The sequence below is a fragment of the Lepisma saccharinum genome, chromosome 14 (genome assembly GCF_977018435.1).
Source record: "Lepisma saccharinum chromosome 14, izLepSacc3.1, whole genome shotgun sequence".
NCBI lineage: Eukaryota > Metazoa > Arthropoda > Insecta > Zygentoma > Lepismatidae > Lepisma > Lepisma saccharinum.
Genome location: NC_139242.1, coordinates 26,658,678 through 26,676,364, shown reverse-complemented (window position 1 = coordinate 26,676,364; position 17,687 = coordinate 26,658,678). Strand labels below are relative to the sequence as shown.

The following is a 17,687-nucleotide window of genomic DNA, read 5'->3' as shown; positions in this document are numbered from 1 at the left end:
GTGGCGCGCGCGCTTCAAGAGTGGAAGAACATCACTGGAAGACGACGAGAGATCAGGACGACCTTAAACAAGCACAACACCCGAAAATGTCGAAGCCATTCGGCAACTTGTGCATGAGGATCATCGGAGAACAATCCACAACATTGCTGCCATTGTCGGTGTGTCATACGGAACAGTGCAGGCAATCCTCACGTGTGATTTGAACATGCGCCGTGTTGCTACCAAGTTCATCCCCAGGAGCAGAAGGAACACCGCGTCCAAGTCTGCCAACCCCGTCAGCGTGCCGTCTTCCAGTGATGTTCTTCCATTCTCGAAGCGCGCGTGTCTCTGTGGAGGATTTGCCCAGTTTCACACAGAATTTCACGTTTTCTCTGTTCTAACTTGCTGTCCGTGATGAAATCGCAGACGTGGTAACGCACGTGGTCAGAAGAGCACCAGTTGCACAGCTCACGATGTACACAGGACGATGTCTCTTGGCACACTGCCTTATGAAGGTTGGTGCTCCCTGTGCCTGTGCGTGCAGCCTTGCGCTGCCATCTGTTGGCGTGTTACAGAACTAGTCTCGAAACTTTTTGATACATCCTCGTATACCATAAATAATAGATACGCATAGGTATAGGTCCCCAAAATAATGTTGAGCTTTCAACTTTATAATTAACGGACCTACTTTCTTGTCTGTGTTAATTATTGTAAATTCTCTCAACAGATGTGGATCGACTACAACCTCCAATGGAACACGAGTGAGTTCGGAGGACTGACTGTGATCAGGATTCCAGCTGAGAAGGTGTGGAAGCCAGACATCATTTTGTACAACAAGTAGGTATCTGTGTGATTTAGCAGTTTCTTAGTACATAATTATCCGGCCCTTAGTTCTTATAACCTAGTTTCCAGACGTAAAAAACTAACAGCAGAAGAATCCCGATTAGTCACGACAATAACCGAATCTCATCCGAAAGTTCAAAACTCTTCTGTAAGGTTGCGCACACGGAGCCGACCCGATTAAATGTCCCATCGATAATTCTTGTCGAGTCGGTGCACGCCGGCACCGTGTGCGCACCCTCATGGGCACATCCTTCCTTACGAAATTTCTGTGCAGCGATATCGATACAGCGTGGTATTCAATTCTCATTCTCCTTTCCCTTCCCTGTCTATCATTTACTACATCTGATACTTTACTCTCGAGGAAAGGTGAGTATGCGTTTTGTATATTTTTTTTATTTCGTTTTCCTTTTTACAGCCGTAAAATGAAATGGTTTGCCGTTTCAGGGAGGAGATGACACTCCAGGGAAATCAGATGAGACGCCGCAAGAGTTACTCTTTCATTATTCAACCCGATCGCTCTTCCACGGAATTTCCCTTCGATAAACGAATCTCTTTTGTTGCTAGACAACAATGGAAGAGGAAATTGCGATGAAACATATTAATCGAAACATTGCGAATCAAATTTATCATTATTTGAACGCTTGTTTGCCGTTCTCCTTCAGTAGGATATGAGGATTTGAATCGGTCTATAGTATAGAGATAGTAAAGGGCTAGAGGCCTTAATTCCGAAATTGTAAATGAAAGCATTTCGAAAGCCGGAAATTAACAAGACACATCAATTAAGTCGGTATCGTGCCGAATTCAATGTTAGTTTAATATTTCCGTAATTACGCAAAAGCCAATAGAATTTAAATAATAAGGACGTGGTTTATTGTCGTTGTTTTGTTGTTCTATTCTTCCACACAAAATCCGTTGTCAACATCATTCGTCTTAGAAGACTTTATCCGCTCCCACTCCGTAATATCCTCATAAAACTATCCAATGCCTAAACAGACGTAAAAGCAGTAATTTTACACGTAGTACCTTTCTCCTACGAGATTCAATTGTTATGATTCCGTGCTCGTAGCGAACAAGTGCTCTTTGCGAACATCGGAAGGAAAGGATTTGCAGCTGCGTGCTGTTAGCGAACACACAAACTTACCCTGTCTTGTTTGTCCTTTAAAGTGGTCAACATGCAAGTGTTGCCAGTAATACCTTATAATCATTTTGTGTTTGAAATTAGCTAAATGAAGGATCCTCAACAATTTAGGTTAACTACATGAAAGTTTTTGTTAAAATATTGATATATTTCATCTTCCTTATTATCAGCTTGGGATTTCCGTTACGAAGCCGTAGCGACGATTCTCGAGCTCTTGTAAGATACATTAGCTATATTTTATATATTATACAATAAATGAATGAATCACCACTGATCAGCTACAAAGAAGAATATAAAATAGTGTTTGCCTAAAACACGTACGCAAGCCCAATAATAAATATTGGTGCCGTGTCCACTGAAGTAAACGTACCTTAAATTATTCCTGGAAGATCGTATTAACAGGAACAGAAAGATCCTCTCTCGCCCGTTCCCTACAATGTTCAGCTCTTTTCTTCACTTCTATTTCGGTTGAATTAGTACCATAACACTCTTTCTTCTTCTTCTTCTATCTTGCCCAATCCAGCCTAACCTCACCTAACCTAACCTAGCGTCACTAATGATGTCACGTCAGCCAATCGGACTGCTTAAAACTGTAGTGGTAGCAATCACTACCTTCCATTTCAGGAATATTTGGTTCGTGCGAATGTACTTTTAAACTTTCCTCAAGTAGAACTCCGTCTTTTGTCTTCAGTGACCCCTTAAACTTCATTTTCTTCTCTTTCGTACATAGCCATGTCACCAAACCTTTCGCCTTTTCGATACTGGTAACCATCGTAAACCAAACACAAATTCCCGTACTTCGTTTTAATGAATTATATTTCACTCATCTTGCTGGTTTCACAGTCGATTGAAGAATGATCAGGGGTGAGTCAGGTCAGGTCAAGAGGCACCAGCCTAAGAGGTGTTTTTCCACGCAACTTGGCTTATAACTGGCAACACTTGCATGCTGACCAGTTTCAAGGACAAATAAGACAGGACAAGTTTGCGTGTTCGCTAACAGCACGCACCTGCAAATCCTTCCGTAACTGTGTTCGCTAAGAGCACGTGTTCGATATGAGCACGTTCGCTAACAACACGGCACCATTGTTATAATGCCATTCTTTGAGTAAATATTCCACTTTATTGTATGGTAATTTCAGAAGAGAACAAATATGCTGCAAATGTACATTACACTGAATTCACAATTTTAAAAATTGAAGCATTAGTAGTATACTGTATTGTACTGTTTCTCAGAAGGGTCAAAATGTGGAATTACATGTAGCTCATTATTTTTCGTGCCAGAAAAATGTATGTAGGCCCAGAGAAATTGAAACTTTAGACTGTGTGTAAAACTTTCAACTCCTTCCCATTCATTAATTCATCACTGATTCATGGATTGATTTGTTGATTTTACTTAACTTTTCTGCCACTTTTGGCTAATCGTGAAGATGAGTCATGTTATGATGAAATTAATTAAGCCACACGCACAAAGAACTCCCATGCCTAGGTTGGAACCATGTACTCTTGACTTCGTAGCGTGCTGTGATAACCACTCCGCCACGGAGGTCAGCATAATTCATCAGCTTGCCATGGAAGGTTACGGGTTCGAACTTGGGCATGGGTGTGTCGTCGTGAGTTTTGTCATCGATTTCATGTAATCATACCATTCATCCTCAACGTTTTAATTAGTCTAAAAGGCAGAAAATCAACGTAAAACACTAAAACTGCAAGTAATGATTTGATTCCATTAGAATAAAAGCCCGCCCTTACAAACAGAAAACGGTATGTTTGCTTTCTATCATGGACGAGAAAATCGTCAAGATATTTCGGACTAGCGCGTTACAGTTTTGGCAATTTTGCGTCGGTCTTTCGAGCATAGATTGCTTTGACGCAGTAACAACATAAAAAGAAATGGCGGATGGCCGTTGAACAGATTGAGTAGCTCGCCTGCCGTGAATGCAATCACGTAGCCTAGTTTTTTTCGACAAAGATGGCATTCAATAACATGAAATCGTCTAACGTCCAGAAACAACACAACAACACAAGAAAAATCCTAATATTGCTTTAGCGTGGATCTGTATGAATGAGAAATGTGACCCATTGAAGAGGTGCTTTGAGGCTTTGGACACAAGGAGAGGAAATACAGTGTTCATGTTACAAACGAAGTGTCTGAGAGGAACTGAAAAGAAAAATCAGCGAAGACGTGTGTTTTTACTGAACATTTACTCAAAAGGCAAGAGTATCTTTGAGGGAAGATGGAACGAAAATGAAGGTGAACGTGTCTTGAATACATCACGAAGAGTTCTGGGCAGATGGAAATGAAATCCTGCAAAACCGGGAGAAGTCGAGAAAAATATCTGTCGTGACTAAACGATGAGTTTCACCTTAGGATGAAATAGTTTTCACATCGTTTCGAGTTCATGATTCAAATAACTTGGATCATGTCCAAGATTCTCAGATATACCAATACTAAACATATGTGATTATAGTGGGATCCGAACCACTAGGCTTATTGTGGTCTTTCCGGTGAGGAAAGCTGTGCGGAAGTATATCAATCAACAATGTCCACTTGAACACACAGTCACGTATACAGAAGCTCCTTTTCTGATATCAAATTACTTGCTATATCATATGTAATGAAGTAATTCATAGTTTCTTACCCAAGGAAATATTTTATCGTGTTGTACGTTACACGGTAATGTTTCCTCTAACATTCACGCGTTAAAAAAAATCATATTGGAGCATGTTATTTTACTACACGTTAATAAATTTAAACAATAAATGTTAATTTCCAAATCTCCTGGTGTTGTGTCAGATCCACAGAAGGTACGAATAAAAGGGACAATTTACCTTCTTGAAAAGTAAATAGTAGTATGACATGATTGTCTAATTAACAAGAACCTTGGTCATATCTTGAGCATACTCCGCACCAACTCTCTAGAAATACTGCAGAAAGATAAGACCACCTGTATCATTGGGTCGCCCAATTTAAAGCTTCTATTTGGTGTCAGATCTGAGATTCGTCGAATCTGATGGCTAGCGGGCATCTGAACATGAAAGAAGTCAAGGAAAAATGGCGAGAAACTTACTCAAAGAGATAATCATGGAAGATTTTGAAAGTGAAAAGAAAATTCCTTTTCTAGGTCCGATGATGTTTTTTTTTTTCGATAGTGTTAATGAAGAAGTGAAGAGGTATTCACACATGTTCAATGTCAGCCATTAGTTTGGTGAAATGATCCTGAAAGAGCAGCCAACATGCTTTGTGAGCAAGTTCTTCTGTTCAGTGCTTCCAAGAAAGAATATCTTAAAAGGTGCCGGGTTTAGGCCTGCAGCAACACCAATACAAGTTCTCCATTTGCTGTGGTTCTCCAGAGTTAGTCCAAAGCCAAACACACTGAACTCCATTTCTGAAACCTTTGTTGAGTTCTTGAGTTGTGTCGAAACATATTCTCTCCTATAAATAAACTTTTCATACAACGCATACAAAATCTTTTCAATCATTATTATTTTTCAGATATTCACTACGTAAAGATTGTGAGTTGTTTAAACCATTTAAGTATAAGTTCATGTTGTACACTTCTTAACATCGACAAATATTATATCCTTATGTTCAAATAAAAGAATAAACCCCTTCTAGTATACCTGGGATTCTGCATACCTATAATTGATTAAATTTGCGTTCAATTCAAATCAAAACAATGCATTATCAGCTAATGGGTAATAGATAACATGTTGTTAGAAACTGTGGGAAGAAAATGGACAGTTGGAATACTTGTGTCTATGACTAGTAAGAAAATATTAAACCGAAAAGTAGTGTAACACCTCTACAATAAGTCAGTTCGTGGATCTCAAAAAAAAAAAAAGATATGTGTTGATTAAGTATAACAAGTAATTATTTTATTGCTTTTTATTTAGATATTGCTACGATAAGGAGATGCGAGTTTTGAATTACACAAAGCATTTTGAGAGCCTGTTAATCATGAAATTTGAAGGTTCATTGTGAATATTTGTTTGACTTGACGACTATTAGTATTAAAATACATGTTATCTTAGCCACAAATATAGTCGCAACCGCCAAAAAGTAACAGAAAAGCGACGCAAATTACAAAAATACAAATACCAAGTTACAATAGTTTCAACAATTTATCACTTACTTACGTATCATTACACCATATATGTATTGAATTTGTGTTGCATTATGGTTATTTTGTGCCGTTTTACTATCCCTTCATGTTAATCGCAGTCATTATGATGAATAATGAAGTGATGGACTAGACGATGTAGTATTCGATATTGCCTTCGCGGTATGTTATACTAACGCGTATGGTGTTCCGGGAGGAAGCGGCAATACTTTGGGAACTGGTAGTATGGGTGATTCTAAGCAAATAAGTTCATATGAACATGGGTCCGATTTTGAACGATAACGGAGATATGAACAGAAATAAATGATGTAGGAAAACGTAAACATAAACAGTAACAAGTAAAACATGGCAATGTAATGGTAATTATGGAAGTAAATACGAGAAGGGACATGCTGATACTAATCTTTATTGCATGAATTTGTGGTGTAGCAGTAATTAGTACACAATAATTAAGTAATGAAGCAAGCAATAAATGTAGAAAAATGAAATGTTAACACCTGCTGGTCAGTACTCACATGAAGGAATGTAAGGAGGGAAAAGGCCACAGAAATGATAGCAGGTCAGAGCAGATTCTCAAAAATACCACCACCAACATCATGTGCTTCTGAGTGCGTCGGAGGACATCTTGTGTTGCACTACAAAGTTCCCGATGATGTTCCCGGATTTACGCAGTAGCATTCATAATGCGAATGTGCAGTTCATCCCTTGTATTCACCCTTTCCCGGTAAACTTTCTGCTTCATCCACCCCCATAAACAGAAATCAAGAGGGGTTAGGTTGGTAGAACGAGGTGGCTACGGAACCAGACCACTACCACGACGACGACAACAACCAATCAATCGATTAGTGTAGGTGGAATTCAGATGTTGAATGATCAAGCGACTGGAATGAGCAGTTCTACATTTATTGCTTGCTTCATTACTTAATTATCGTGTACTAATTTCTGCTACACCACAAATTCATGCAATAAAGATTAGTATCAGCATGTCCCTTCTCGTATTTACTTGCACAATTACCATTACATTGCCATGTTTTACTTGTTACTGTTTTTGTTTACGTTTTCCTACATCATTTTTATTTCTGTTCATATCTCCGTTATCGTTCAAAATCGGACCCATGTTCATATGAACTTTTTTGCTTAGAATCACCCATACTACCAGTTCCCAAAGTATTGCCGCTTCCTCCCGGAACACCCTGTATTTATAAACTTAATCCGAACATTGAGCACTCGGCAGACATCTCCATTCATCTGACACGAGAGGAAAATTGAAACTGCGTTGCCTATATATTTCACCACCATTCGTAGAATCGTATTCTTTCTTGTAGATAACTGTTCTATGCTGCATTGAAACAGCGAATTTAAATCCTGTAGAAACGAACGCCGGGAACAAGTGTGCACGAAGCGACACATGTTCGAAATTCACTTTTTTTTCATACGTTGGCGCCAGATGCTTGGAGGCATCGAAACGAGAATTTAACACCATTTTGATATTTCGAGCTGGCTTCTCTGCAAGTGGCAAAAATTGGTTCAAATATAATGTAGGGGAACTGAGATATTTAACTTATCCGATTAATGTCTGAAATTTAATTTTAAAAAATGTCTATATTTAGGCTACGACGTTGATATGGTTTCTTTACAGAAGTCGAAGTTTGTTTTAGTCCACTTTATGCGCAGATAAGCTAATCGGGACTGGACCTGCAGTTTAGAGTGGGATTCTAACCACTATGTGCCTCGAACCCGGCACCTCTTGATTACTAGGCGGCAGAATTATTACTACGTCATGAAGGAGGCGCGCCATGAGAAGTAATACAAAAGGCTGACAAATATATTTTCTAGGACAATAACTGTTGTTGCATTTTTAAGTAATGTAATTATTTTTAAATAGCAAATCATTATGCCACCAATCAAAGCAAATTACATTAACACAGCATGTACTTATAATTTGTTGGTGTAGATACAATATTTGAAAGGATTGCCGGATAAAGTTACCAATATATGAAAAATTTTGCTACCTGCAATTACTGTGACTACTATTCAAAAATGACGAATAAAATTCCAGCATATAATTACTCTTATAGTGAAAAAGGGTGTTTCTTTATGATTCACCGTTTCACCTAGAAATCAACAGCGTAGGGCACGGTGGAAATTTTTATCTAAAATTCCACCAATGCCATAACGGATGAAAAAACAACGTATTCAGTACAAATTTAACATTTTCTTTTAATGTAATGTAATATCTCGTACTTCCAGCGCTGATAGCCAGTATAATTCCGCCATTGTAAGTACCAACGTGATCGTCAACAATTTGGGCAACCTCACGTGGCTGAGCAGCGCCATCTTCCGTTCCTCCTGCCACATCAACGTCGAGTACTTTCCTTTCGATGAGCAGAGCTGCACGATCAAGTTCGCCAGTTGGACCTACGATGGTTACCAGGTGAGTCTCGCGTTCTAGTCTAGCAATAGATTTGCTGGAACGTACGTTTTCTTGTTACCTTATTTATTGAACACCCCTCGTAGACTAAATTTACATTAGAGACATTAAGGGAAAACTACCAAAGTATATAGTAATATGGTAATTGTCCTCATTTAATTTATATTCTTTATATTCTTAACGAATTTCTATAAGCTATAATGTTGTATTGTAGCTGTGCTCAATATTGTCAAAAGAAACTAATAAACCAATATTCATATATTTAGAACGATTATAGGCAGCAGACAGACCATTGAATCTGTACTCATCTTGGAATGGAACTCATCATGGTTGTATGTAAGGGGGTGGGCTTAACGGGTCCAAACCTTTCCCATTGGTTTAGTAACATTTTGCATTGTTTGCATAATCAAATCAGCAATTAATCATTTCACTGAAAAATTTGTTTCTGGTTTATTTATAATGGACGGTCATGTACTATTCAATTACAATAATGTTATTTTCTTCACATGTTTCAAAATTTGTTGTGTTGAAAAATGTGCTGTAATTGGCAATAATTAATTGTATGTAGTTTCAAAAAGTGAAGATTCAAACATATTTAGAATTGTTTTTGCAAAAGTTGAAAATAGACATACGAATGCGCTTCTACAATAACCGTTATGAAGAATATGGTGTTGTTAATTGGTTCACGTTGGTACAATGAGATTATTGATTTAACTGTGTAATGATGATGATAATAGTAACAACAATTAGTAACCATTTTTAACATCAAGCACTAGTTACTACTACATTATTAATAGTCTATAACTATTAAAGTTTTACTATCATTGAATTGCTGAAAGTTGAATCTCGCTCATTATTTCTCTACATACATGTGGAGATGGTACTGATCGTTTTCCTCCTCCTTTCCAGGTGAACTTGATTATCCAGACAGAGGAGGGAGACTTATCCAACTACGTACAGAATGGCGAGTGGGACCTGATCAGTATGCATGTGAAACGTAATGTTGTCTTCTACTCGTGCTGTGAAGAACCCTACCCAGATATTACCTACATCATAGTACTTCGTCGTCGGCCTTTGTTCTACGGTAAGACCCATCAATGTAGTGTTTCATTCGTGTGACTTTCAAAGCTTCCACGTTTGTGAATATCAGAGGCATTTATGTAATAGCAGCATTGTCTACTCTGATATTAGATTGTATTTTTAACAGTGGCGTATACTGATTCCAAGATCTGGGCTATCTCACTGTCACGTGGTCCTAGGCTATGGATAGAAATAAGTTTACCAACTCGTAAAACATCAGGTTGCTAACTCATAAGAAATCAGGTTGCCAACTCATAGAAAATCAGGTTGCCAACTCATAGAAAATCAGGTTGCCAACTCATAGGAAATCAGGTTGCCAACTCATACGAAATCAGGTTGCCAACTCATAAGAAATAAGGTTGCCAACTCATAAGAAATCAGGTTGCCAACTCCAGAATCACCATCATCATTTCACTGATATGAATATTTTTATTTACAATTTCTGATCGATTTTCCTGCTGTATTTTATTTTCTAGACTTCAGGCTTCGCAGGTAGCCTAGCTAGCCTAGAATATACGCTCCTGATTATTAAGTCTCAACCTCGTTCTTTTAAGTTCTTCTAAGTCAGTGGTCTTCTACAGTGGCCCATTTGTCATTCATACCAACTGTCACAATTAACCTAAAATGTTAATAAGACGGTATAATAATGAAAATAACATAACTAAGAGAAATTATGTTACTATTAGGCAGATTTAAAAAAAAATAATTAGAGTCCAACAAGTCACACAATTTGACACCCTGTACTTGAACATATAAAAAATGTGAAACGATAAAATTTTGAAATCCCCCTCCCTTTTAGCATTTTCTGGTATTATACAGAGTTCAACAAATATAGAAAAAAATAATTTTATATCTGGTTAAATTATATTTAAAAAAAACAGGATGTGCATAATCATTCTTGGATTATGATTAATGTTCATCAGTTTAGTCACAGATAAATTTCTAATGTCTCATTGTTTATTTTCACATAATTGCGCGTGTTAAGCTCCTGTAAATTTTATAATCGACAGCATTGAAGCTAATTTACGTTGTTTTTGTTAGCTTGGCGTTCACATCGAGAGTTTTATGTACATTACAAATTTGCAAGTTTGTTCACACATTCCTTTGACGTGTAAAGCCACAGGAAGCTGGTAGCTTAGTATTTACACTGGCGGGACGAGTGATCAACGCAATAAATCCCTTACTTTTCATTGCTTCATGGCGCGTAGTGCAGGAATTTAATTTGATTTGAGGCTTCCTATGAAGCTGGCTTCGCTGTTTTATATTGCACCGCCTCTGAAAAAAATGCGGCAGTTTGTTCCTGCCGTTGTCTTTGTAGTCGTGCTTTATCGTGCAGAGAGGTTAACAAACGTGAATGTTTCGGTCGCAAAGCACTAAGCTAATATTTCTCCTGGGCGTAAAGTGCAAATAAAATATTGCACCCAATTGAAACATTTGCTGCCGGCTTTTAATCGCGGTTCAAAAGAATCATGGATGTCCAGCGTCAATCGTGTAACTTCCAGTTAGTTCAGGAATGCAGTGGCGTACCCAGAACTTTCTAAGAGGGATTCGAAACTTATATTTTAGTATGAAGAGCTATATTTTACCCGTGCATATGATTTTTTTTATTTTTTTTTTATTTATTTTTTTGTAAAGAAAATGTGAAAGGGAGGGCGGTATAATTGAATCGGTCATGACATTGCCAATATATTGTTTCGTTATGAGTTGCTACGCACAGACTATTACATTTGGCCATAGCTGCCAGTTCACCATGTATAATAAAACAATATATTGGTAATGTCATGATATGACATGTAACAATCGATCACACGAACAACGTTGTATACAGCAAAAACCAAATGCCACAGAAACAGCAAAACAGTCAGCCGAGTTGTTTGATCTTACACGTTTTCCTTAAAGAGGAAGTTGCAAAACACTTCTGTCTGTTCATAAAACGTGTCAGTACTATATTCTAGAAGCCAAATCCGTATTTCTCAAATTGGTTGTCTCTGTTGGCAAAACTGTTGGTTACAACGTTGTTCGTATGACCGATTCAATTCTCATTTACTCCACTGGGTATAGCTACCATGCTATCCTCTTATTTCTCCTGCTTTTATACATTTTAGTTTAATCGCGAAGATGAAGATGAATAATGAACCCAATGACACATCCATGCCTCGCCCAGGGTTAAAACCTGGGACCTCTAGCTTTCGTAGCGGGGCCTCTCCGATGGAATAGGGGTAACGTTGTCACCCTGTAATCAAGGGATCCCGAGTTCGATACCCGGTGGAGGCACATAGTGGTTGGATCCCACTTTCAACTGTAGGTCCAGTTCCGATTAGCCATTCTGTGCATAAAGTGAATTTTAGAAACTCAAACTTTAGCTTCGAAGCGCGTAATGCCAACCATTTCGCTACGGAGGCCCACGCCGTCTCTTTCGCCGAATTTTCGATCAATTGCAATCCAGTAGTCCATGTATCTTGTCTGTGCAATTTGATGATGTTCCATCTTTCATCAACCCTCTCTGTTACGTTATATTTGTTTATTTTTGACCTTCCAACATATTGCCTGGATTCTTCTCCAAGCTCACGTCTCCAGTGCTTCCAGCATCGTCATATCTTCCTGCCAAGCTTCCCCAGCTTAAGACCCAGACAAAATTACATTCCACGGTTTTGGAAATGATATTAAATTCTTGTTTATAATCGAATTTCTGGTGCCAAATAACAAAAGAGGATGTTTGGGGTTTTCCTCTTGGAATAAAATGTCTCTGTCATGTCCGACCTCGTCGCCAGAGACCCAGGTTTGATTCTCCGGATTTTCTCGCTCCAGGCTTGATTATTCTGTTAATGTTCCAACATGAGCGGTTTCGGAGCTCAAAGATTTGATTTTTTTCTTCCAAAGTCCACTTTATACACAGTAAGGTTAATTGAAACTGGACCTACAGTTTGAAGTGGGATCCGAACCACTATGTGCCTCCACCGGGTATCGAACTCGGAGCTCAAATAACCTCTCATCAATATTATGTTTTAATTTCCAAGGTTACGAATCCAACGCTCATCACGTTGCTCAGAAGTTGACCTAAAGAATCTAAAAAAATGGCCTATAGATTGACTTTGAAATTCTTAAAAAGTGAACTAATTTTTGTTAAAAATGACCCAAGAATAATTTTCGCTCGTACAATGAAAACTTAATTTGTTCATAAGTTACAAGAGTTTATTCATTTTCTATAAAACCTGTTGTTTGATGGTTTAAAGTACCGAATCAAAAGTAAAAAGGAAGTTTACAGACGCTACACAAGGTTTTTTTTTCTGTAGAAGTCATTCGTCTCCTTTCATATTGCGCCTTGCATGAAACAGTGGTCTGTCAGCGTCTGAAAATACAGTTGTGTTTTGAGTGCATCAATGTCTTTTTATGTAGTGACTAATTTTATTTTAAAACCACAGATTAAAGTAATAATAGTAGCCAGAGAGAACCTCAAAGTAGACTTCATCCAAAGTATTTTAGGTTTGATAGATGTAAAATAAATTTCAATTAATTATTTAATCAATTCCAAAGATTTCAGTTAAAAATAATCTTGTGCTTTTGCATTAATCTTATTTTCGATGAATGGTGAACTTGTTAGGAAATTTGCATATGTAACTTATGCTAGCATATGCATTTTAAGATTCACGAAACAGCAGGAAAGGTGCAAAAAGAAACTTAAGAAATGATAAAACAAAATGCAACAAAAACTGCAAAAGATACTGAAAAATGGACTAAAGATTATGAAAGCCGAAAAATGAAAATAAAGACATTGTTTTCTGGTTCTAACTGAAGCGGAAACGGACAAATATCAGGTTTAGCATTGTCTTCAAGGCCCGGAAAGAAGAGACGATTTTTCATTGACTTCCGACACCTACTCATCACGGTGTAAGTTAGGTTAACAGTTTAAATAACGAGAAAACAGTAGATACGTTACTGAAAAAATATTTCAGGCATCAACACGTACTTAGCCCACTGTTAAGGAAGAATCTCTCCCATAGCGTAGGGCAGGTTTGAGCAACTGGCGTGCACTTGTGGGAACTAGCGAACGGACCTGCGGTGCGAGCTTCTCACCTGCACATTGCTCTTCAAGGTCAGGAGAGTAGAAGTGCGTTGGGAGATAAAAAAAATTATGCTCCTCTCACAAAATCATCTGTCTCTTCTGCATTATGCCACAATATGCTGTCACTTCAAGAGATGTCCTCCTACCTCGCTCACTCACTCCTTTCCGCCCTTTTGAGAACGCTACAGTGCCGCTTCCCGCTGTGCAGTTCACGCGTACAGTCACCGGCAGTAAAAATGAGACGCCTAGATCCTGAAATACTCCCTTCCCTATAAAGCGTTTTGTGTGTTGCCTAACTCTACGGCGATAGTAGAAGTTACCATTGAAAATTTGCTATTAAAATCCACTAATCGCCGTGCAGTTAGGCAACACACAGAACACCTTCCAAGGAAGCGAGTGTTTCAGGTTCTACTATGGGATTAAAAATTATGGATACTCGAGTTTGGACTTCAATTTAAAATTGACAAGTAGACCTACATAAAAATGAGTTACATCAAAATATATCTTATTCAATTCTATCTCATTGAAATTCTACAAGAAAACAGTTTGTCCAATCGTAATGCAATTTTAATACGGCGGAGGCTGAAAGGTTTTAAACGCAATTATTAATTTTCACATTTTTAAAATTGGTCAAAAAACAGTTCTCGTCAATTTCGTGAAACAACTGGGCAGTTGTACTCACCTTCTATGATCCCATTTGCCCTTCTGCACCCTCATACTCATCATAATATCACAGTATGTTCGAAACTCATAAAATGGGCCGATGTAATGCTCCGATATTGTGTCCGTGCGTGCGGGTGAATAAGAATGCCGAATGTTACTTCGTCTTTCTAGTTGGACGGAAAAGGCACCAGATGGAGAAAGACGCAGGCATCGATTCTCCATCAACTGACAACAGCCGTTTCTTAGATTGCGCTCTCGTCTGTCATCGCTCCGAGTGCTTGACCTGACAAGAGATACTTCAACAATGGGTGGAAAGACGCTTGACTTTAACTGTTTTCTCGCTTCCGTTTGCTCCGTAATTAATTTTCTGTGCTCTTGGGAAATAGAGCGAGGAAACTCATTTCTACGGTAGGGGTAGATTTTACATTTGTATGGTTTTCCGTTTGCACTGTAACTTACGGTCCCTAGCCAGAATGATGGACACGTGCGGTTCTGCACAGCACAGACTAGCATTGGTGAACTGATTTAATGGGAATCGAACGAGAGATAACTCGAAAACTTTTGCTTCGGGTCTGTTCACTTAGTTTCATTTCGGGACATGAGCGGAAATGCCGGCAGTGCTTGGATAACTACGAGGGCCGTTCTGAAAGCCCTGCCCGTTTCTTTTTAGAAAAAAAGTTGTGTTTAGAGTTAGTTTTTATTTTACTGACCTGTTACAGAATAAATTTGGGTCATTTTTTTACATAATCATCACCACGATTGAGGCGTTCGTCATACCGCACGACGGGGTTATGCATATTTTCGTCGTAGTAGTCTGCCGCCAGTCCACTGAACTGGAGTTCCTTGTCACTGTGAAATCTTCGTCCACCCAAAAATTACTTCAGAAGAGGGAAGATGTGAAATGTGAAACCCAAGTCTCAGAACCCGTGACAGTATGGCCCCTTCCTTCGAGTAACGTTGCAAGAACGTGAGCACAGCGGCCATTCGGTTCTGTTTGTGTTCTGCAGTCAGCATGCGAGGAACCCACCTCAGACAAATCGCAGAGATGATTGGTGACAATGCGAGAAGCATTAGGGAAGTGCTACTTAAGATCGTCAAGTGTGAAGCGTCTCTCGTTCTTTAGGAACTAATCAATTCTCTTCTTCAAGTTCTCTGTAATGACAGATGGACGTCCAGACCGCTTCGTAATGAACATTTGTCCATTCTTCGTTGAACATTCGGCACCACCGCCTGATAGATGATTCATTCAATATGCCCACATACATGCAGCTGAAATCTGACGATAAATTTCACTGGGATGAACACTCTTTGCATTCAGAAATCGAATCACCCAACGCAAGCACACTCGGCTGCAACTTCAATTTTCCGATTCATTTCGGAAGGACCTAGCAACCACGCAACTAACGTAAACAAGGCAGGACATGCCTGAAATACGGCCGAGAAATGACTGAGCAGACTATGTCGGGAGAAGTGAAGGTCGTCGCTTTGTCCAAACTCTGTGAGCAAATGGGTAGAACTTTGCGAACACCTTGTAGTTACTTATAAATGCGTTGCTTTTTTAATGGATTCTAACTGTAACTATTATTAATAGTAAGTAGCTGTAACAGCTTTACATTTTTGAAACGGAATTTACGTTATCGACAGTAACTTTACAACACTTAAAATTTGTTAACATGGGAGCAACTGTTTCCACAATGTGCCTTCTTTGGATGCTAAGGTCAAGGGATTTTTGTGGAATCGCCTAAGCCAATGAACATACGCTCTTTTGCAATTATTCCATATTTTTATTTCTTGTAATAATATAAATGTATGAACACTTATGTTTTGTACCACCAAAACCATATAAAACTCATGCAAGTATTCATCTTATTTATTTAATCACAATTAAGTATCATTAATTGTGTGTAACTTGTTAGCAAGAAATTTGCACTATTTGCAGACATCTTGAGACTTGAATTCATCGGAAAATATCTGGTTATATTTCCCGCGCCCACATGGGGCCCAAGGGTGTATTTACAAGGGGTCCAAACCCTGCCGAAAGACTTACCATGCACTAAAATAAAATAATTAAAATATGCGTGTTTAGCATTTGTTGTATAATCGAGTGTTATTTATTTCTACTGAATTTACACGAAGGCAAGGATTGGGACCATGTAGATTGAATCGACAGTACCTAAAAAGATATCACATTGTTGCTTATGATAATTAGGAACTTTACTTTTCTTCAAGTGGATCTAACATCCTTTATTGTTATTTAATAGATATTCAATTGTTTACATGAATTTCCTTGTCAGTAGAATTGTTTAGCGATCTTAGCTACAAGTAAGCTACATAACGAATACGTTCTGTTATATCTATTCTTATATCGTCCTTTTACTTATTCATGTAATAATAACACTATTGTATTAATTAATCTACATATTTAATTCTAATTATTATGAATAGTCCCTTAAATTACTTATATTAACTTATTAATTATAAACATTTATATTATTGTTGTTGTTATTATTATTAATATTATTATTAATATTTATGAGACAGTTCTATTGATAATGTTAATTTCATGTTCCCTATTTGTGTGAATTTATGTCACGATGAGCACAAAGTCAACCAGATTGCTGATAATTTCAGAAGATCCTCTGCTAACTTCTTCAGGTGTATATTTATTAATGGTATTACCGATTCGGGTCTTCTGAAACGTAGACAATCCTGTTGATGCTGTGGCCTTGACACTGAAATGTTTAGTAAACTAGGACAGTTCCTTGTGTTGTCTTTCAGTGTTTAATTTGATTCTCCCGTGCGTCCTAATCACTGGGATCGCTCTCATGAGCTTCTACATGCCCTCGGACTCAGGGGAGAAGGTGACGCTGGGAATCACTACGCTTCTGTCCATGACGGTGTTCCTGATGGTCATCGGGGAGAGCATGCCTCCGACATCAGAGCAGCTGCCGTTGATTGGTGAGTACAGCTTCATTACTTACTTACGAAAAGCTTACGATCTTAGAGGCCTCGAACATGTTATCACCTGGTGCTAGAACTATGTCTGGCATGGGCGAACTGGGGCAGGCCATTAATAAAACTTGAATAGTAGAAATAATTAAAATTATTATTATGGTTATGATTATTATTGTGCAATAATAACTATTATAATCAAATAAAAGTAAACCACTTTCCAAATTATTATTATTATTATTATTATTAGCCGTCCTCCATGGCAGAATGGTTAGCACACCGCGCTACGACGTTGGTGGGTCCCAGGTTCGAATCCCTGTTTGGGCATGATTGTTTGTGAGTGTACGTTCATCAATTTCATCATATCATCACTCATCCTCATGTTTGCGATTAGCCAAAAGTGGCGGAAAAGCGAAG

The 17,687-nt window shown here is 38.3% G+C and overlaps 1 protein-coding gene across 1 annotated transcript in view; it reads left to right on the top strand.

Moving 5' to 3' along the window:
* Positions 1-17,687, top strand: part of LOC145998742 (neuronal acetylcholine receptor subunit alpha-10-like) — a 424,671-nt gene that overhangs the window by 382,245 nt on the left and 24,739 nt on the right. The window contains exons 5-8 of the mRNA XM_083135289.1: positions 707-816; positions 8,332-8,515; positions 9,422-9,596; positions 17,097-17,276. Coding sequence (XP_082991415.1) covers positions 707-816; positions 8,332-8,515; positions 9,422-9,596; positions 17,097-17,276 — 649 coding nt within the window. The remainder of the gene's footprint in view (positions 1-706; positions 817-8,331; positions 8,516-9,421; positions 9,597-17,096; positions 17,277-17,687) is intronic.